Below are 22,457 nucleotides of genomic sequence, written 5' to 3' on the forward strand. Positions count from 1 at the left end.
CGAATCGATTCGCTCGGACTGTTCGGTTTAGCGAGTCGCGTCTAATAACACAATTCAGCAGTTAATCGCTTTAAGCGTGCTCTTAAAGGGATAGTTCACCCAAAACAGAAAATTCAGTCATCATTTAGGCTACTCACGCTTGTTACAAACCTGTTTGAGGACCACAAAATAAGGTATTTTTAAAGACAGTAAAAGGAAAAACTACTATGTAAGTCAATGGTTACTGGATTCCAACTGTCTTTAAAAATATCTTAGGTAAACTTGGAGCTCATTTTCAAAATCTTGTAGTATTAAATGTGCCTAATATATGTTTGACTGTATATATTGTAAAAAGATTGTAATATCTTAACACTGCAGTCTATGTTGTTTTGCGAAACATTAAATATCAACCACCAAAATAATATCCATCTATTTGATTGCCATTCTAAGATTCTAGTTGTTTTATATATTTAATTGTGAAAACACAGTTTGCTTAAAAAAATATCCAGGTTTCTACAAAGGGTTCAACTAAAGTTTTACTCCAAAGCAGAGCTCTGCCTCTGCGAATCATTTCAACCGAGTCATTAAAACGAGCTGACTCAATTGAACGATTCGTTCGTGAGTCGGACAGGACTACGTTGGAGAACCATGGCGGTGCAACAGATGACATGGTTGAGGATCTAAATTACACACGGTTGCAGACCCGGCGCCCGTAGACAGCGAGATATCCGTGAAGGTAAGACGAGCTGAGGACTCGGTGGATGCAGAAGCTGTAGTAGTTTCTAACGCGGTTTTCCGAACTTTATTTAGACCATTTGCTGGGACTAATGCGGAGCTATTGTTCCACGACGAGTCCCACTGAAGCAGCTTTAGTGGTTTTGGTGGGCAGGTTTAACACTGATCGCGCTGTTTCTTTATCATCTCAGAAACAGTTGTACATTTGTACAACGTATATCTCCAGTGTTGGAGCTCTGTCAGATATCGAGTCAAGGAGATCTTCCTGCAAATCACTGCTGGAAAGTTTTGATCTGACTAAAGAGACAGAGAGAAAAGTTTCTTTGGTCTTGTGGATGAATGTGGAATATATTTCACCTCATAAATGACGGTTTTAGCGTGCCCGCGCTTTTAAATCGCGTTATAACGCAGGCGCTGGTTTCGGTGTTACATTGTTTTGTTTTTTTCTTTCCCCTCAGATGAGCGCGGGGACTCAGTACAATGTATCAGGGAGACTCTGAAGGGCCATTGTCCGACTGAAGATACACGGACCAAAAAATACAGTCTAAAGTAGTACATTTTGAGAGTCATTGAAAACAAAATGATCAAAGCTGAGAGCAAGGGTGAACGCACCCTGCGGAGCGCGTCCCCGCATAGAAATGCCTACAAGTCGGACTTCCACGCCATTAAGTGCTCTTTTGATGGGACCAAATCCGACAGCGAGGCCAAATCTTATGCTAATGGGGCCAGCGACCCTAGGGAGGACTCCAGGGGGAGGCCGTTTGGCAACAGAGTGAACAAAATCAAGAATATCTTCCTGCAAATGGATGGCCAGCAGCCTCAGGAGAGCCAGGATGCTTCTCCGGTATCCCCAGTATCTCCAGTGTCCAAGTTTGCAGTTAACACCAACAAACCAAATAGTGCCAACAGCCAAGAACCGCAGAACACTGACAGAAAAGCAGAGGAAGTGGAGATCGATAAAGTCGCCCTGGCGGAGAAATTCTCAGTGACCAGAAAGCTCTTCGAGAGAGGCATTAAGGATCAGCCTGCTACAGAAAGGCCGATCCCTGGAAGAACATCAACCCGACTGTCCCACGGGAAAGTTCCCGATGATGCAGTCCGTGGGTCCAGGAGATCCTTTGGATCTTCAGAAAGCATGAACACCAATAGTGCCATTAAAACCCCTCCAATATCACCTGTAAGGAGCGTCTCAGATGAAAAGGGCATTGATGAGTCCAAACAGGTCAACCGATTATCACTAAACGCCGGACCCATTTCCAGACGACTGGAGAACTTCATTGTGGATGGTGGTGATGATAAAGAGTCAACACAAGTAATCCCTGAGAAATCGAGCAGACCTATACAGGCAAGTTTCCAAAAAACAAGCTCACCTGCAACTGATTCAACACAGAAACCCCTGAACGCTGACTCTTCACACGAACTATCCTCGCCTAAATCCGACCCAATATCCAACATCAGCCCAATTTCAATCAAGCTATCCTCCTCGTCCAGCACTGGTGAGCTTAATTCGCCGTCCACCAATCACATCCCGTTTAAACGTTCATCGTCATCATCCGGGAGTGATTTGGTCAAACCATCCGCCACAAACGAATCCACAAAAGATCCCAAATCACCTAGTAGTCCCTGTAACTCGTCCCAGAGTCCGGAGGAACCCAAAAGTGATAACCACATCATTGGCAGTTCCTCTCGTGAGCAGTGTTTGGACCCCGCTGGGGCAGGAATGGTACGGGCTGAGCTGGTGGTGGTCCAGAATGAATCCTCAGAGAGTGATGATGATGAGGATGAGGATTTATTGGAGGATGTTATGACTGAGGTGAAGCTTCAAAGGGAACTTAAATCCGAGGCACCAGTAGATGATGTGACTCACACAGGGGACAAATCCCTGGAGAAAAAAGTGTGTTTATTAGAAGAGACCAAGAAAAGGGAGTCGAATGCTGAAGAAGAGGTGGAGGAGATTGTACAAAGGAGGAGGAGTAGCTGTCATGAAGATGATGATGAAGATGATGATGATGAAGAGAGCGAGCAGGAGGATCCGGATGAATGTGGGAAAACGTCTCCGGTCTTTTATAGTTTTGAGAACGCAGCGTTTGTGGATGATAAGGAAGCGGTTGAGGATAAACAGAAGGATGAAGATGAAGATGAGGAACATGATGAGGAATATGATGAGGTTCCTGGTTTGTCCGAGGATGAGGAACGGCCTTCAAGAAGGACCATCAGATTCTCCACTAAGCCGATACGGGTGAGTGATGGGCGTTTTTCCTTATTCTGACATGTCTGTGATGGAATTGAAAATCTGAGTGTGGGAAATACTTTCTTTCTTCAGTACACTTCTGATGGTCTCATTTTGTTGATGTTGTTGTGATTAGCTGCTGAATCTTTTATCATGATCAGTGCTGGGTGTAATTGGTTACAAAGTAACTAGTTGCTGTAATTAGATTACTTTTTGCAGTAAAGGGATTACATTGTTATGAAATGTCATTTAAGTTACTGTGTTGGAAATGAAAACCTGCTCCTGTTTTGTCTTTTATTGTTTATGAATTTAAGGGTTTATGAGTAGGCTTTGGTCACGATCAATTGTTGTTGTTGTTGTGATTAATTTCTGAATCTTTTATCATGATCAGTGTTGGGTGTAATTGGTTATAAAGTTACTAGTAACTGAAATTAGATTACTTTTCCTCAAAAAACGCAAGGTAAGGGATTACTTTTCATTATTTAATGTCAGTTACTTCAATGTACTTTCCTTATATATTGTAATTATATTCAATAGTTCTTTATTAATCCGTTTTTTAAAAGTCTTTTAATCAACTTTTTTTTGGTGGAAAAGGGATTACTTTTCATTGTTTGTAATGTCATTTAAGGCACTTTTAAAATGTACTTGCATTAAATATTGCTAATAAGTTAGGTTAGTATGATCAGTGCTGGGTGTAATTGGTTACAAAGTAACTAGTGTCTGTAATTAGATTACTTTTTGCAGTAAAGGGATTACATTGTTATGTAATGTCATTTAAGTTACTGTGTTGGAAATGAAAACCTGCTCCTTTTTTGTCTTTTATTGTTTATGAATTTAAGGGTTTATGAGTAGGCTTTGGTCACGATCAATTGTTGTTGTTGTTGTGATTAATTTCTGAATCTTTTATCATGATCAGTGTTGGGTGTAATGGGTTATAAAGTAACTAGTTACTGAAATTAGATTACTTTTCCTCAAAAAACGTAAGGTAAGGGATTACTTTTCATTATTTAATGTCAGTTACTTCAATGTACTTTCCTTATATATTGTAATTATATTCAATAGTTCTTGATTAATCCGTTTTTTAAAAGTCTTTTAATCAACTTTTTTTGGTGGAAAAGGGATTACTTTTTTTTATCGTTTGTAATGTCATTTAAGGCACTTTTAAAATGTACTTGCATTAAATATTGTAAATAAGTTAGTATGAGTAGTTCTGGGTGTAATTGGTTACAAAGTAACTAGTTTCTGTAATTAGATTACTTTTTGCAGTAAAGGGATTACTTCACATTGTTATGTAATGTCATTTAAGTTACTGTGTTGAAAATGAAAACCTTTTTCGTTTTTGATTGTTTATTAATTTTATGGTTTATGAGTAGGCTTCGACTGCTATCATTTGTTGTTGTTGTTGTTGTTGTGATTAATTTCTGAATCTTTTATCATGGTCAGTGTTGGGTGTAATGGGTTATAAAGTAACTAGTTACTGAAATTAGATTACTTTTCCTCAAAAAACATAAGGTAAGGCATTACTTTTCATTATTTAATGTAATTCCAGTTACTTCAATGTACTTTCCTTATATATTGTGATTATATTTAATAGTTCTTGATTAATCCGTTTTTTAAAAGTCTTTTAATAAACTTTTTTGTGGAAAAGAGATTACTTTTCATTGTTTGTGATGTCATTTAAGGTATTTTTAATGTATTTGCTTTTAATATTACAAATAAGTTAGGTTAGTATGATCAATGCTGGGTTTAGTTCGTTACAAAGTAAGTAACTAGTTGCTGTAATTAGATTACTTTTTGCAGTAAAGGGATTACATTGTTATGTAATGTCATTTAAGTTACTGTGTTGGAAATGAAAACCTGCTCCTGTTTTGTCTTTTATTGTTTATGAATTTAAGGGTTTATGAATAGGCTTTGGTCACAATCATTTGTTGTTGTTGTTGTTGTGATTAATTTCTGAATCTTTTATCATGATCAGTGTTGGGTGTAATTGGTTATAAAGTTACTAGTAACTGAAATTAGATTACTTTTCCTCAAAAAACGCAAGGTAAGGGATTACTTTTCATTATTTAATGTCAGTTACTTCAATGTACTTTCCTTATATATTGTAATTATATTCAATAGTTCTTTATTAATCCGTTTTTTAAAAGTCTTTTAATCAACTTTTTTTTGGTGGAAAAGGGATTACTTTTCATTGTTTGTAATGTCATTTAAGGCACTTTTAAAATGTACTTGCATTAAATATTGCTAATAAGTTAGGTTAGTATGATCAGTGCTGGGTGTAATTGGTTACAAAGTAACTAGTGTCTGTAATTAGATTACTTTTTGCAGTAAAGGGATTACATTGTTATGTAATGTCATTTAAGTTACTGTGTTGGAAATGAAAACCTGCTCCTTTTTTGTCTTTTATTGTTTATGAATTTAAGGGTTTATGAGTAGGCTTTGGTCACGATCAATTGTTGTTGTTGTTGTGATTAATTTCTGAATCTTTTATCATGATCAGTGTTGGGTGTAATGGGTTATAAAGTAACTAGTTACTGAAATTAGATTACTTTTCCTCAAAAAACGTAAGGTAAGGGATTACTTTTCATTATTTAATGTCAGTTACTTCAATGTACTTTCCTTATATATTGTAATTATATTCAATAGTTCTTGATTAATCCGTTTTTTAAAAGTCTTTTAATCAACTTTTTTTGGTGGAAAAGGGATTACTTTTTTTTTATCGTTTGTAATGTCATTTAAGGCACTTTTAAAATGTACTTGCATTAAATATTGTAAATAAGTTAGTATGAGTAGTTCTGGGTGTAATTGGTTACAAAGTAACTAGTTTCTGTAATTAGATTACTTTTTGCAGTAAAGGGATTACTTCACATTGTTATGTAATGTCATTTAAGTTACTGTGTTGAAAATGAAAACCTTTTTCGTTTTTGATTGTTTATTAATTTTATGGTTTATGAGTAGGCTTCGACTGCTATCATTTGTTGTTGTTGTTGTTGTTGTGATTAATTTCTGAATCTTTTATCATGGTCAGTGTTGGGTGTAATGGGTTATAAAGTAAGTAGTTACTGAAATTAGATTACTTTTCCTCAAAAAACATAAGGTAAGGCATTACTTTTCATTATTTAATGTAATTCCAGTTACTTCAATGTACTTTCCTTATATATTGTGATTATATTTAATAGTTCTTGATTAATCCGTTTTTTAAAAGTCTTTTAATAAACTTTTTTGTGGAAAAGAGATTACTTTTCATTGTTTGTGATGTCATTTAAGGTATTTTTAATGTATTTGCTTTTAATATTACAAATAAGTTAGGTTAGTATGATCAATGCTGGGTTTAGTTCGTTACAAAGTAAGTAACTAGTTGCTGTAATTAGATTACTTTTTGCAGTAAAGGGATTACATTGTTATGTAATGTCATTTAAGTTACTGTGTTGGAAATGAAAACCTGCTCCTGTTTTGTCTTTTATTGTTTATGAATTTAAGGGTTTATGAATAGGCTTTGGTCACAATCATTTGTTGTTGTTGTTGTTGTGATTAATTTCTGAATCTTTTATCATGATCAGTGTTGGGTGTAATTGGTTATAAAGTTACTAGTAACTGAAATTAGATTACTTTTCCTCAAAAAACGCAAGGTAAGGGATTACTTTTCATTATTTAATGTCAGTTACTTCAATGTACTTTCCTTATATATTGTAATTATATTCAATAGTTCTTTATTAATCCGTTTTTTAAAAGTCTTTTAATCAACTTTTTTTTGGTGGAAAAGGGATTACTTTTCATTGTTTGTAATGTCATTTAAGGCACTTTTAAAATGTACTTGCATTAAATATTGCTAATAAGTTAGGTTAGTATGATCAGTGCTGGGTGTAATTGGTTACAAAGTAACTAGTGTCTGTAATTAGATTACTTTTTGCAGTAAAGGGATTACATTGTTATGTAATGTCATTTAAGTTACTGTGTTGGAAATGAAAACCTGCTCCTTTTTTGTCTTTTATTGTTTATGAATTTAAGGGTTTATGAGTAGGCTTTGGTCACGATCAATTGTTGTTGTTGTTGTGATTAATTTCTGAATCTTTTATCATGATCAGTGTTGGGTGTAATGGGTTATAAAGTAACTAGTTACTGAAATTAGATTACTTTTCCTCAAAAAACGTAAGGTAAGGGATTACTTTTCATTATTTAATGTCAGTTACTTCAATGTACTTTCCTTATATATTGTAATTATATTCAATAGTTCTTGATTAATCCGTTTTTTAAAAGTCTTTTAATCAACTTTTTTTGGTGGAAAAGGGATTACTTTTTTTTTATCGTTTGTAATGTCATTTAAGGCACTTTTAAAATGTACTTGCATTAAATATTGTAAATAAGTTAGTATGAGTAGTTCTGGGTGTAATTGGTTACAAAGTAACTAGTTTCTGTAATTAGATTACTTTTTGCAGTAAAGGGATTACTTCACATTGTTATGTAATGTCATTTAAGTTACTGTGTTGAAAATGAAAACCTTTTTCGTTTTTGATTGTTTATTAATTTTATGGTTTATGAGTAGGCTTCGACTGCTATCATTTGTTGTTGTTGTTGTTGTTGTGATTAATTTCTGAATCTTTTATCATGGTCAGTGTTGGGTGTAATGGGTTATAAAGTAAGTAGTTACTGAAATTAGATTACTTTTCCTCAAAAAACATAAGGTAAGGCATTACTTTTCATTATTTAATGTAATTCCAGTTACTTCAATGTACTTTCCTTATATATTGTGATTATATTTAATAGTTCTTGATTAATCCGTTTTTTAAAAGTCTTTTAATAAACTTTTTTGTGGAAAAGAGATTACTTTTCATTGTTTGTGATGTCATTTAAGGTATTTTTAATGTATTTGCTTTTAATATTACAAATAAGTTAGGTTAGTATGATCAATGCTGGGTTTAGTTCGTTACAAAGTAAGTAACTAGTTGCTGTAATTAGATTACTTTTTGCAGTAAAGGGATTACATTTCATTATGTAATGTCATTTAAGTTAATGTGTTGGAAATGAAAACCTGCTCCTTTTTTGTTTTGATTGTTTATGAATTTGCTTATGAGGAGGCTTCGACCACTATAATTTTTGTTGTCGTTGTTGTGATTATTTTCTGAATCCTTTAACATGATCTGGGGGTTCATGGTGTTGGAAAAATCTGACTGCTGTATTTCATTTTGCTGCGATTTTATATTGCAATATGAATACAATTTCTTCAGTTCGCTAACTTCAGCAATCATCTCTGGTTTCTTAAACATGACAATGAGTTCACTGTACACAAATGGCCTCCACAGCCGCCAGAGCTCAATCCAATAGAGCACTTTTGGCATGTGATGGAACGGGAGATTCACATCACAGATATGCAGCCGGCAAGTGTGCCGGTACTGTGTGATGCTACCATGTCGATATAGAGCAAATTCTCTGAGGAATATTTCCAGTAGCTTGTTGAATCTCTGCCACGAAGGATTGAGGCAGTTCTAAAGGCAAAAGTGGGTCCAACCCGGTACAAGTAAGGTGTACCTAATAAAGTGGCCAGTAATTGTATAATGTACTTTAATCACTGTATAATAATTATTAGTGCCTGGCAAAGATTAATAGATTAATCTGGATTAATTACATCCATAATAAAAGAGTTTGTTTGGGCATAATACATGTACACACATTATATATATTTATATATATATATATATATAATGTTGACTACTGTATATACATTATACATATATTTATATATATATATATATACATATATATATATACATATATATATATATATATATATATATATATATATATATATATATATATATATATATATATATATATATATATATATATATATATAGGACAATTTTAATACACACACATACATGGATATAAAATATATTTAAACCTGTATAATTTGTATCATATACACATATTTTATATCTAAATAAGCATTTTCTCAAATATATGCATGCATGTGTGTATTTAGGTATATATACACAAATAAATATACACAGCAGCTCACACACTTTAATATTCAAAACAACCTTTTAATTTGGATGCGATTCATTTTTGCTCGGCACTAATAATTATTCCTGGTATTTTTACGTGCCCATGATATCAATATTGTGCATGTTTATTATCACGATATATTGAATAATTAAATATCATCAGCATATGTCTATTTATGAGCATCATGGTGGTTTTGGAAAGGGCTTTCTGCCTGTGAGGCCTGGGGTCAAAGTTCTGACAACAGTTGGGCAACAGAAGGGCTCATTGCAGAACATTTGTTTGGGGCTTGAATATTTTTAGAAATGCTGTTTACATTGTGGCTCATTGAGAGACAGAGGGCTGTCCTGAAACGTGGAAGGTAAATATTCGAAAAGTATGTTGGCATTGATCCATGTTGTATCAGCGAAGGCTTCCTCTGAAGAAGTCATGTTGGGTGAATCGTGATGTGGGTTTGTTAAATAAATACAGAAAATGGAAGAAAGCAATGAAACGGGACTGTTTAATGGAACATTATAGGCTATAGTTTTGTTGAAAAATTTTGCTCTAGTAAAGGTGTACAAGTTGTCTAATGTCTTATTTAAAAACGGTCTTTTTTTTTAGCTTTTTAAAGGGGTGGTCCACTATGATCCCATATTTTAAACTTTAGTTGATGTGTAATGTAGCTGTGTAAACATAAACAGCATCCCTGAATGTAAAAAGTTCTAAAAGCAAAGGGAGACGTCGGTTTTTACAGAGTTAGCTTAGCAAAGCCTACAATGAACGAATTTTGGGGACTACAAAAAATACATCCACCCACTGTGAGATCACAAATGTTCGTTACTGCTAGGGTTGTAACGGTATGAATTTTTCACGGTATGATAATCGTCTAAAACAATACCACGGTTTGACGGTTTCGCGGTATACGGTATGTTACAAATGTTACAAAATAATAGAACAGTGAAGCAAATTTGACTTTTTCCAAATAATATATTTTTAGTTACTATAAACAACACCACTTACAATGAACAAATAAAAATAAGAAAATAATAAATAATGTGTCAAAGTCCAAATAAAGTCCAAATAAACATGGTGCAAATCATCAGTAAAAATAGATATAAATATTTACTATACTATAAATAGTTACATAATGAAACTAGATTCAATATGGAACATCCTTAGGTTTTATGTGCCAGCATGGATATGGTTGTCTATCGATATGGATTTGGATATGGTTGTCTGCAATGCAGACAAACAGCTGCATCTTCATTTGCGTCTTTTGAAAACAGCAAGAGCAGCAGTTCGTCTTTGCTGTGTCACTGTTTTGTCATGTTTCTGTGCTGCTGTGCATGCAAAAGTACTTAGTATGAGAATTATTTCATCCAAACTTTCTCATTCTCAATCTCTCATTCCGTGTTGTTCAAAAAGCTTGGTCCACAAACAAAAGCGAAACCTATGCTTATTGGTTGTGATATAGCGAGTTTGAACCAATCTGGGCATGGAGGAGGGACAATGCATCAATGTATCATGTCTGATTTGTCCGGAGACACAGTGACGAGCGTTTCTTTGTCAAATCAGCGTTGTCAAATGTTGATGACGTAACCGCACTGATTCCGGAGCCTCTGAAAGTCCGCGAATGTTATGTGATACAGCACTGTAAAGCTGAGATTCTCTTCTTTATGCCAATCTTTGAATTGTATGAATCGGATCAGCGGATCAAAAGTTATTAAACATTTAAGAGCAATACTTATTTTTAGCCGCGGGCGGCTGTCTCGATCTTTAAGGGTTAAAACCGTTGATATGCAATTGTTCATGGTATGATAATCGTGCACGTTCAAATCGTGGTAAACCGTCATACCGGTATATTGTTACAACCCTAGTTACTGCGCATACAAACTGCGCAGGTAAGGGCGGTGGCCAGAGGCGCTGTAACGTTATAGCAGAGATGAAGCTAAAAATGCATCCAAACATGGCTGTTTACAGCCGTTGTCTAGAGGGTGGAATCGAGATCGCGATCTTTTAACGATTAATTAAGCAGCTCTACCATGATACTGTGATAATTTAATCCAAGGTTATCATACCGTCAGAATCTTATACTGGCCCATGCCTATCCTGTAGTTTGATGCCCACTTTGTTTTCTATATACAGTTGGTCAAAATTATTAGCCCCCCCGTAGATTTTCTTTCCCCAATTTCTGTTTAACCGTTTTTTTTTTTCTTGTAAATCCTGTAAATAATATTTTAAACGGTGCTTTTCTTGAATCTTCTGTAAACAAATATTTTAATGTAAATAATAACATTAATGTAATGGGGAAAATGCAGTCTCAGTGCATCTCTAGTGCAGCTTTCAATCATTGTCAATGTAGTACAAAGTAAAGGCTCGTATACACCGGCATTCTTTTCGTTTGCGTTTATCGTCACAGTTTTATGAGGCGTTTTTCCGGATTCAAACCCAATCGATTTACACTCGCGTCGAGCAGAAGAGTACGCAAAATCACTCCTTGACGTTAGATGGCGCTGACGTTTAAGCTTCTGACTCCCCACTTATAACACAGAAGAAGAAGAGAGGAAGTTGACACGCTTGTTGTTAAAGTTACTGGTGACTCGAACAAGCAGCTCCAGCTCTAGTGATGAAGAAATAATTATTGTTCTCAGAGCAATAAGCAGCTCCACGTTCATATCACCTCTGGGCATCTTCTTCAATGTCATTGACAGTTTTGCGCTTGAGCGCCTCCAAGTGCTGTTTACTGTTACTTCAGCAGCCCCATGCACGTGAACAAAAGTGCCGATCTGATTGGAGGAGAAGGCTTTGATGCGGTGCGTCAAAAAAAAAAAAACGTGCATGAGGCATTTTTTTTTAATGACGCTTTTACGCCTGGCGTTTTGTGTGGTGGTGTGCACAGGGCCGGAGTGGGACACCTTTTCAGCCCTGGAGTTTCAAGCCTCAGACCGGCCCACCTCAGTTCACGACTGACAATATTAAAATAAATATTAAAATAAGGTCATTTCCAAATCAGTTTCTAATGACACTATCACGTCTGTTTTTGAGAAAACAGCTGCTTTAGAACTTCAAATGTTCAACAACCCTTACAGTATTATATGTCTTAACAATAAAAATGAAAACAATAAGTTACTCTAACGAGGATCGAACCCGGGTCTGCGGCGTCTTAACCTAACGTGCTAACCTAAAATAAAAAGGATGTGGTCAAGTAAATAAATAAATTTAAAAAGTGTGACTGCTGAGAGCAACAGATTCAGGAGCTAGGGACACCGGCCCTCGCGGCCAAAAAACGGACCGGCCCAACGGGAATTCTCCCGGTCCTCCCGATTAGCCAATCCGGGCCTGGGTGTGCATGATCACATTGGCGCCCTTTATTTAGTCACAAGGCGTTAAACGTAGACGGAAAAGCGAGCAAAAGGCGTCCTGGTGTGCACGGGCCTTTAGGCTCAAGAATGAGTCCATTGTCAACTTGTAAACACTTTCTCCATCAGGCTCGCGGCTTTCTGCTTTCCAAATTTCCAAATTCGCCAACAATACTAAGCCAACCAGTCCCAGACTTTGCACTACACGTCATCACAATGTGTAGTTATGTTTTTTTTAGAGGTGCGCTTCATTATTATATGTATATATTATTGCGATGTATTGTCTCAGCTGTTTATTTTTAAATGCAGGTTCCTTCGTTTTCTTTATTCTGGCTTGTGCACGCGCTAGTGACACTTCTCTGTAAACCAATAACATTCAGCTGCGCATCTAGCTCTGCCTTTTGGTACATTTATTTTGTGCTAGATACCCTTTCGAAAGGTATGTTTCACGGTGGAAATGGCCATAAAACCAAACCGAACCATACCACTATTGCGAATGATCACATCACACTGCAATATTGATGCTGAACAAAGCCCTAACAGACACTACTGAGTGCTCAAAGTGCTGACCCTGAAGCTCAGACACCAACACACTCTGGCCTGTTCCTATGGCAGCCTGCCACGGGCATATGGTCCCGATCTACTTTGCCACGCTGCTCTTTTGTCTGATAAAGTCTTTGAGATGTTTAATGTCTATTAATCCGTGTTCAAGTTAATAATTTCCTCCGACTGCATTCTTAGACCTCTGGAATGTCTTTCACACCTTTGCTGGTAATGATCAACGCAGTGTTTTTCTTTCAGACATGAGAAATAAACAGAGCGCTGCCATGGTGGAAGCAAGTTGGCAAAATCCCATTGCAGCACCTGGGATGGTCAGGCTCTGTTCTCTGCACTGCCCCGCACTCATAACAGGTGTGCTGTGGTAGAGGACGTCAGTGATAAACAGCATTCATTGTCTCATATCTTCATTTTGATCTCTCTCATAAGCTGCCTGAAGTTCTCTGCATGATGTATTTCGCATGCTTGGTGAGATTTTAACCTCTTAAGGCCCAAGGTGTTTTTTTACCTGCATTTTTTATTTCTCTTTGCTGTTTGGGCTGATTGGAACCTGATTAGAATAAAAACCTAAGTATGATCTTTTGATATGATGTACTTTTAGAAAAAATGTCCACATATGTCCACATATATATGTCCATGATGTCCATATATGAGGACTTGTGGTCCGAATTTACATAAAACCATACAATTTAGAATTTTTTTGGAAAACGTTTTGACTATCAGAGAGTAAAAACCTTTTTTGCCCATTTTGGACAGTTAAAAATAGTGTTTGGGACATTTCATATGCTGCAAAACAGTTGCAGGATGACACTGTATGATTGTAACAAAATCAAAAACATTCAAAGTATCTTAAACAGCCACTGAAGAGCTAAAATGTGCTGTCCACGTATGTGGCCACTAAGCCCAAGGAGGTTTAAGGGGTAGTTCACACAAAAGTTTGAGTTATGTCATCATTTACTCAGTCTTTGCTTATTACAAAGCTGTTTGAGTTTCTATATTTTCCAAAATTACTTTACAAAGTTATTTTAGAAAATGTTTGAACCCTGAAACCACTGACATCCATAGTATTTGCATTTCCTACTAGAGTATTATGTTAAACACACTGTAAAAATACAAATACACTTGTCCCAACATACATTTTAATTATTAATAGCTTTTTTTTAAGTAGATTAAATTTAATAAAATTAAGTTGTTCCAATTGTGTTGATTTGAGCTCAATTTAAATAAGTAGTGGTGGTTGCCATGGCATTGCTCTGCATTGCAGTGTAGTTGTCAAGGTGTTCAGAGTGGTATTTAGCATGTCTTTATGCTGTTTCTAGAGTACACTGGGTCGGCACTATGTGGTTTTTATGGTGTTCTGGATGGTTGCCAGTGCAGCGATTATACAATGGCTAAAAAGTTATACAGTTGCTAGCAGTAACAGACCTCCTTACATGATTGTAAAGCACTTCAGTTGAGCTTGGCCATACACAATAACTGTGCTATATAAATGCACATTATTTATTGTATGTATGTATGTATGTATATATATATATATATATATATATATCAAGCAAATTTTGGGTGGTCTATTGTAAAGATGTTCTGAATGGCCCGCAAATCACCAACATTTACTAAGGGTTTAAAGGGGACCTATTATGCCCCTGTTATACAAGATGTAAAATAAGTCTCTGATGTCTCTAGAGTGTGTGTGTGAAGTTCCAGCTCAAAATACCACACAGATAATGTTTATAATTCTCTAAAACCGACCCTTTTAGGCTTTGATCCTAATTGTGACGTTTTGGTGACTGTCACTTTAACTACACAAAGCCTATTGCTGTTTTACCACATGTTTGAGAATAACAATAATAATCGCCCATTCATATTAACCTTTATTTCACATCTACAGAATCGTGATCTTTATTTTAGGCAAAAAAATTGTGATTCTCATTTTAGCCAGAATCATGCAGCTCTTGTCCGATGGGTGGAAGTATGCGGTGAAAAGTCGAAATTGTGGTGAAATTGGTGACTGTCGCTTTAAATTAAAATAAGATAGTGCTGTTTCCAAAAGAGGGCGGAGCTACAAATGCCTGTGTGTCAGCATAGTGGCAGATTCAAAACTGGACTAACTAGGTTGATTTAACTAATCTCATCAGCTGTTTTGGAACCAACATACAGTAAGCAGGTTTTGGGTTAATCAACTGAGAGTTCAGGGTTTAGCAGATGGTATGTTAACCCAGCTTCTGGAATAGCCCCCAGGTAAAATATAAAAAACAAATGTATAAACAAATAAAAACAAAATAAACAACAAATATATATCCAGATAAATGCGGTCATGTAAAATAAAACAATTGTTGCTAAATTTACACGTGGTCTAGAACTTTTATCACAGAAAGCGCACACAGTGTTGTCAGATGTAGCTGTACATCTACACAAAGCCTTTTGCTGTTTTACCACATGTTTGAGAATAACAATAATAATAGCCCACTCATATTAACCTCCATTTTACACCTACAGAATCGTGAGAAAATCGTGATCTTTATTTTAGGCAAAAAAATCCTGATTCTCATTTTAGCCAGAATCATGCAGCTCTAGTCCGATGGGTGGAAGTACACGGAGAAAAGTCGAAATTGTGGCGAAATTGGTGACTATCGCTTTAAATTAATATAATATAGTACTCTTTCCAAAAGAGGGCGGAGCTACAAATGCCTGTGTGTCAGCATAGTGGCAGATTTAAAACTGAACTAACTAGGTTGATTTAACTGAAATACAGTAAGCAGGTTTTGGGTTAATCAACCGAGAGTTCAGGGAGTTAACCCAGCTTTCTGGAATACCCCCCAGGTAAAATATAAAAAACAAATGTATAAACAAAAAAAACAAAATAAACAACAAATATATATGCAGATATATGCGGTCATGAACAATAAAACAATTGTTGCCAAATTTACACGTGGTCTAGGACTTTATCAAATATAAACACTGCACATCAATCCCTAACAGCGTCATTTACATTTTAGTAAAATTGAATTGTTCTGTATATATATATATATATATATATATATATATATATATATATATATATATATATATATATATATATATATATATATATATATATATATATATATAATTCAGCTGAATCTGAGGTCTGCATGCTGGAATGTCTGAAACACACCACCTCATACTTGCCATGCTCTCCGTTTCCGTCTCCATTTCTCTGGGATTGTGAAATGAAGGTGTGTAAGTGTGTAAACAGGTCTTGTCCTGGCTTGAGGGAGGCATTTTTTTCCACCATTGTGTTTCATCTTGGTCTTAACATGTCGAGTTGAAGACTGCTTGCATTGTTCCAGTGGATATGGGTTCAGAACTGGGGGATTCAAACATTTAACACTGGTCTTTTGGCGAAGAGAGATATGTAAATGAACAATGATAAAGTCCTGGCAGCCTGGATATATTCCTCTCTTTACGTCAGAACGAAAGAGGTTTAATCCTCTGGTTGTTGTCTGCGAGGCTCCTGTTGCATGCTTTAACATAGTATGTCAAGTGTTATTGCACAGGAAATCAGCAGTGTATGATTTATAGCTTTGGTTAAGGAGAACTCAACTGGTTTGCATGTGTCTACTGGCTGCTTGTCCAATGGCATGTTCTAAATCTGCCCAAAATATCTCATCTGTTACTTCGAGGTGTGAGCAGATTGTGAAGTTGCTAGCTGTACGATACTGTATATGGAATAGCATGCTGAATAATGTCACATTCAATATGTGATGTATTTTAACAAATGTTAACCTACATAGATTTTGTATTATTGTAGAGAAAACAAAGCCTCAATAAAACTTTTGCACGTGAACAGCCATGTTTTTCATATTTTAACAAGGTAAACAAACAAAATAAATCATTGCTTCATTGGTACATGTATATATAGAGGTGACAGGAAAACACTACTTTACTAGACTAGTTTTGAACAGCAGACGGTGCTCTAGCCTAGATTTCAACAGCAGATAGTGCTCTAGGTTAGTTTGAATAGCAGACGGCGCTCTAGACTAGTGTAGAACAGCAGACGATGCTCTAGGCTAGTTTTTAACAGTAAACACAGCTATAGGCTAGTTTTGATCAGCAGACGATGCTCTAGGCTAGTTTTTAACAGTAAACACAGCTATAGGCTAGTTTTGATCAGCAGATGGTGCTTTAGGCTAGTTTTGAACCGCAGATGGCGCTCTAGGCTAGTTTTGAACTACAGACGGCGCTCTAGGCTAGTTTTTAACAGCAGATGGTGCTCAAGCCTAGTTTTTTAACAGCTGACTGGGCTCTAGGCAAGTTTTAACAGCAGATGGCACTCTAGGCTAGTTTTAAACTGCAGATGACGCTCTAGGCTAGTGTAGAACAGCAGACGATGCTCTAAGCTAGATTTTAACAGCAAACACCGCTCTAGGCTAGTTTTGAACAGCAGATGGCGCTTTAGGCTAGTTTTGAACTACAGACGGCGCTCTAGGCTAGTTTTGAACAGTAGATGGCACACTAGGCTAGGTTTATAATAGAGGACGGCCCTCTAGACCAGTTTTTAACAGCAGAAAGCGCTCTAGGCTAATTTTTAACAACAGACGGCGCTCTAGGCTAGTTTTAAACAGCATATAGTGCTCTAGGCTAGTTTTTAACAACAGATGGTGCTCTAGCCTAGTTTTTAAACAGCTGACGCTGCTCTAGGCTAGTTTTTAACAGCAGACTGTGCTCTAGGGTAGTTTTTAACAGCTGACTGCGCTCTAGGCTAGTTTATTAGAGCAGATGGCGCTCTAGGCTAGTTTATGACAGCAGATGGCGCTCTAGGCTAGTTTATAACAGCAGATGGTGCTCTATGCTAGTTTTTAACAGCAGATGGCGCTCTAGGCTAGTTTATAACAGAAGATGGTGCTCTATGCTAGTTTTTAACAGCAGATGGTGCTCTAGGCTAGTTTATAACAGCAGATGGTGCTCTATGCTAGTTTTTAACAGCAGATGGTGCTCTAGGCTAGTTTATTACAGCAGATGGTGCTCTAGGCTAGTTTATAACAGCAGATGGTGCTCTATGCTAGTTTTTAACACCAGATGCGCTCTAGGCTAGTTTATAACAGCAGATGGCGCTCTAGGCTAGTTTATAACAGCAGATGGTGCTCTATGCTAGTTTTTAACAGCAGATGGTGCTCTAGGCTAGATTATAACAGCAGATGGTGCTCTAGGCTAGATTATAACAGCAGATGATGCTCTAGGCTAGTTTATAACAGCAGATGGCGCTCTAGGCTAGTTTTTAACAGCAGATGATGCTCTAGGCTAGTTTTTAACAGCTGTCTGCGCTCTAGGTTAGTTTATAACAGCAGATGGCGCTCTAGGCTAGTTTTTAACAACAGATGGTGCTCTAGGTTAGTTTATAACAGCAGATGGCGCTCTAGGCTAGTTTGTAACAGCAGATGGCGCTCTTGGCTGGTTTTTAACAGCAGATGACGCTGTAGGCTAGCTTATAACAGCAGACTTGAACGTTAGAAAGGCAGGGTGCCCCCTAATATAATGGTAGGGGAAACACTGAGCTATATATTTATCTTTCAATGTAATTAATGTTACGCACTTTGAACGCAGCAATATATTAATGATGTTTGCACATGCATTAGAATTTTGCCAAACTTGGGGTGGTATGTCTCCAAAAAGAAAACCCCTGCTTCAGACAGTGAAAACACAAGGCTATTAAAGGTGACCTGTACCAACCCATACAGCACTGTACCAGTCAGTGGAAACGAGCCATTATAGGTACAGTTGCAAAAAAAACAGTGGCAGACAGTCATTTTTATTTTTACTTCACATGTTCCTTAAGTACAATTTAAAGTATCTCTAAAGCATTTTTATCTCAGGAAAGGTTTCCTTCACAACATTCCAAAACAAAATATTGCACATTTAACTTCATTACATTTTTTTCTATGCTGTAAAAATTTTTATTAAACGCATTTAACTCAACTAAAAGTTAGTATTAGTTAGTTTAATAAATATTTCCCAGTACTGGGTTGCTGCTGGAAGTGCATCCACTGTGTAAAACATTTGCAGGATAAGTTGCCGGTTCATTCCACTGTGGTGACCCCTAATGAAAAAGGGACTGAGGCAAAGAAAAATAAATAAATTAATTTAAATATAGTCATTTTGCTTGTTGCAAGTTGAATGAACCACACCAAAAACCTAAAAACCTCTGGTATGTTTTAACCCAACGAAACAAAGCAGGTGTGAAAGCAACCATAAGATCACTTAGCAAAAAAAAGAGGTTGTAAGTGGGCTTCACAGAAAACAATGAAAAGCTACAAGCATGTAAAATGTGTCTCTTTCTAGATCACAATGAATACAGAGGAGACGGTGATCAAGGGAGTTTTTCTGCTCCGTCTCCACAGACAGACGCTGAACAAAGAGTCTCTCTTTCTCACAGTGTGTCTGTTCCTCCACAGGACAGTCTCAGGTTACCGTGAGACCCGCTGCTCTGTCCGACCTGGAAAACTAAACTCAACTCAATCTGCCAGATCACTGGAGTGCAGAGACTTCTGGAAACTGCAGGAAGTGGAACTGCACAATGTATATCATTTAATCGTCGATCACGAAATGTGCGCTTCCGCAATAGTCGCATTGCAAGATTTACAATGTTGATTTATTTATTTATAGTTTATCAGCAGCATTGGCCTATTTTCACGGCAAAACCTATACTAAATATAACATGGTTTGCGCTACATTCATTCTTCCATGGCGGGGCGCAGCGTCAAAATTGATCCCGCCACGGCTACATTAGCCTACAGTTTTTCATTCAAAACATTCAGTCTTGTTTTTTTTAATAGCGGGTGATAATCGCACCAAAACGTATTAAAAAGTAATTGAATTATAACATCGCAAACGTTTTTGGTAACCATAGTAGTTCTGTGCGTTATTTGTTTAACACAACATTTTCAATGGAGATTCTGCGTTAGCCTGCTGCTACTCACGACGCTTGTGTTTAAGCGGACTTATGTCTCATTTTCTGCTTGAACAACTAAACGAATGCCTACATCTATTTAACAAATGATATTTTAATTACATTACAACATTGATGCTGTAAAAGGAACCGTATGAAATTAAAATAGTCACATTAATCGTTCACAGGAAGTTTATCGATAGGGGAAAATCACTAGCTGTGCATATTTAATATTTATATTATAGATTAAATGACCCGCAGCTCAATCGCAGTTGTGCAAACTTAATATACTTTCCTGAATTTGACAACAAGACGCTGATGTAATTTGTCAATTTTTAAATGAAGCAATAAAAGCTCCAGCTGAAGACGTATGAAATGACTCCATCGTAAGGCGGAGGCTGTGAAAGATCATCTACCAAAAAAACAAAACTAACAAACGACTGAACATTACCAGCAGTGGGAAGAGCGGTGACCAGAGCGTCTGCTGTGTGTTGATGTTGGCTGCAGAGCTCCACATCACCGTGTGGACTGCTGGAGTAATGTCTGATTACTCTGCGTTTAACTAATAAGGCTTGGACACACCAAGCCGACGCCAAACAACTAATACCAATAAAGCCCAACTGTGCTGTTGTCTCACATCTGGACCAAAAGCACACCAAGCCAAATAGCCGGATAGTGTCCCAGCCTTTAACTGTCCAAAAAATAGAAGATGGTGCTGTATGTTTTGCATATAGCTGTACTCCGTTTGCATCCTATTCTTGACATATACCACTTTAAACTATATTATATAAAGAATCTTTAATAAAGTTGTGTTTATCTTGTGACATACAAGTTAACTTGCATGTCGATCACACAAGTACACTTCTTTGCATTAGTGTACAGTTAAAAACTAATCTAGAGTGTCATCTGGTGTTAAAAACTAGCCTAGAGTGCGATCTGCTGTTAAAAACTAGCCTAAAGCGCCGTCTGCTGTTCTAAACTAGCCTAGAGCGCCGTCAGGTCTTAAAAACTAGCCTAGAGTGCCATCTGCTGTTATAAATGAGCCTAGAGCGGCATCTGGTGTTATAAACGAGCCTAGAGCGGCATCTGCTGTTATAAACGAGCCTAAGAGCATCATCTGCTGCTAAAAACTAGCCTAGCCTAGAGTGCCGTCTGCTGCTAAAAACTAGCCCAGAGCACCATCTGCTGTTATAAACAAGCCTAGAGCACCATCTGCTGCTAAAAACTAGCCAAGAGCATCATCTGCTGTTAAAAACTAGCCTAGCCTAGAGCGCCATCTGCTGTTATAAACAAGCCTAGACCGCCTTCTGCTGTTAAAAACTAGCCTAGAGCGCTGTTTGCAGCTAAAAACTAGCCTAGAGCACCGTCTGCTGCTAAAAACTAGCCTTGCCTAGAGCGCCATCTGCTGTTATAAACTAGCTTATAGTGCTGTCTACTGTTTTACTAGCCTAGAGCACCATCTGCTGTTAAAAACTAGCCTAGAGCACCATCTGCTGCTAAAAACTAGCCTAGAGCGCCGTCTGCTGTTAAAAACTAGCCTAGAGCTTCATCTGCTGTTAAAAACTAGCCTAGAGCGCTGTCTGCAGCTAAAAACTAGCTTAGAACGTTGTCTGTTGCTATAAACTAGCCTAGAGCATCGTCTGCTGTTAAAAACTAGCCTATCGCGCCATCTGCTGTTATAAACTAGCCTAGAGCGCTGTCTACTGTTATACTAGCCTAGAGCATCATCTGCTGTTACAAACTAGCCTAGCGCGCCATCTGCTGTTATAAACTAGCCTAGAGCGCTGTCTACTGTTATACTAGCCTAGAGCATCATCTGCTGTTAAAAACTAGCCCACCGCGCCATTTGCTGTTATAAACTAGCCTAGAACGTTGCCTTCTGTTAAAAACTAGCCTAGAGCGCCATCTGCTGTTATAAACTAGCCTAGAGCGCTGTCTACTGTTTTACTTGCCTAGAGCGCCGTCTGTTGCTATAAACTAGCCTAGAACGTTGGCTGCTGTTAAACACTAATCCAAAGTGTCATTTAATGTTCAAAACTAGCCTAGGGTGCTGTCTACGGTTGAAAAACAGAACAACTAGCATGTCATACTTCTGAGTCTTTCTGACATAACAGTGTTAGCACTCTTTGTTTCTTGATCAACATGCAGTACATGTCTGTTTATACGTATAAAAAAATTCTAAAATTTTCCTCCTCAAAATCTCTTCTCAATTAAAGTGTGTTTCTAGCAGGTGTCTAGAGAGATCCGTGTCACTGTCTATAATTCCAGCCCGCCATGAATAGCAGACCGCAGCGCACTGTTAGTAAGCAGGTGATGACACGTCACTGCAGTAATGACACACTGCTAGATTAGTGACTGGCTTTACTGAGCCTATGACTCTGCATAACTCATAACTGCTGGCATGTCAAATACTCGCACCACAAACAGCGGCATGCATTCAATACGTGATGATGTTTAGACATTTGTTTCTGCCATGTTGACTCTGGATTCAGGGGTAGTTTTTGTAGGTGTGTCCAGTTATCTCACACCAACCCGTAAGTTTTTAATTTAGTGGCTAATCCCTATGAGATTGATCCTATTTGTAGAGTTTAGTATGATTTGCTCATCCCCAATGACATTTGTGTTTAGGGGTGGGGTTTGCCTTGCCTTGCCTTACAAATTGTACATTTTCATATGACTGAACTCGTAT

At 37.1% G+C, this 22,457-nt stretch overlaps 1 protein-coding gene across 9 annotated transcripts in view; it reads left to right on the forward strand.

Annotated features, from left to right (window-relative positions):
• Positions 1-608: 608 nt before the first annotated feature.
• ppp1r9ala (protein phosphatase 1 regulatory subunit 9A-like A) overlaps positions 609-22,457 on the forward strand; it is a 72,561-nt gene continuing 50,712 nt past the window's right edge. For all 9 annotated transcript variants that reach the window (XR_015499045.1, XR_015499046.1, XR_015499047.1 and 6 more), the window contains exons 1-2: positions 609-715; positions 1,173-2,953. Coding sequence is in view for 6 of the 9 variants with exons in the window: in XM_087267383.1 (XP_087123509.1) it covers positions 1,295-2,953 (1,659 nt within the window). In the remaining 3 variants the exon portion in view is untranslated. The remainder of the gene's footprint in view (positions 716-1,172; positions 2,954-22,457) is intronic.

This window comes from Danio rerio, chromosome 9 (genome assembly GCF_052040795.2).
Source record: "Danio rerio strain M-AB ecotype USA chromosome 9, GRCz13ab, whole genome shotgun sequence".
NCBI classification, from domain to species: domain Eukaryota; kingdom Metazoa; phylum Chordata; class Actinopteri; order Cypriniformes; family Danionidae; genus Danio; species Danio rerio.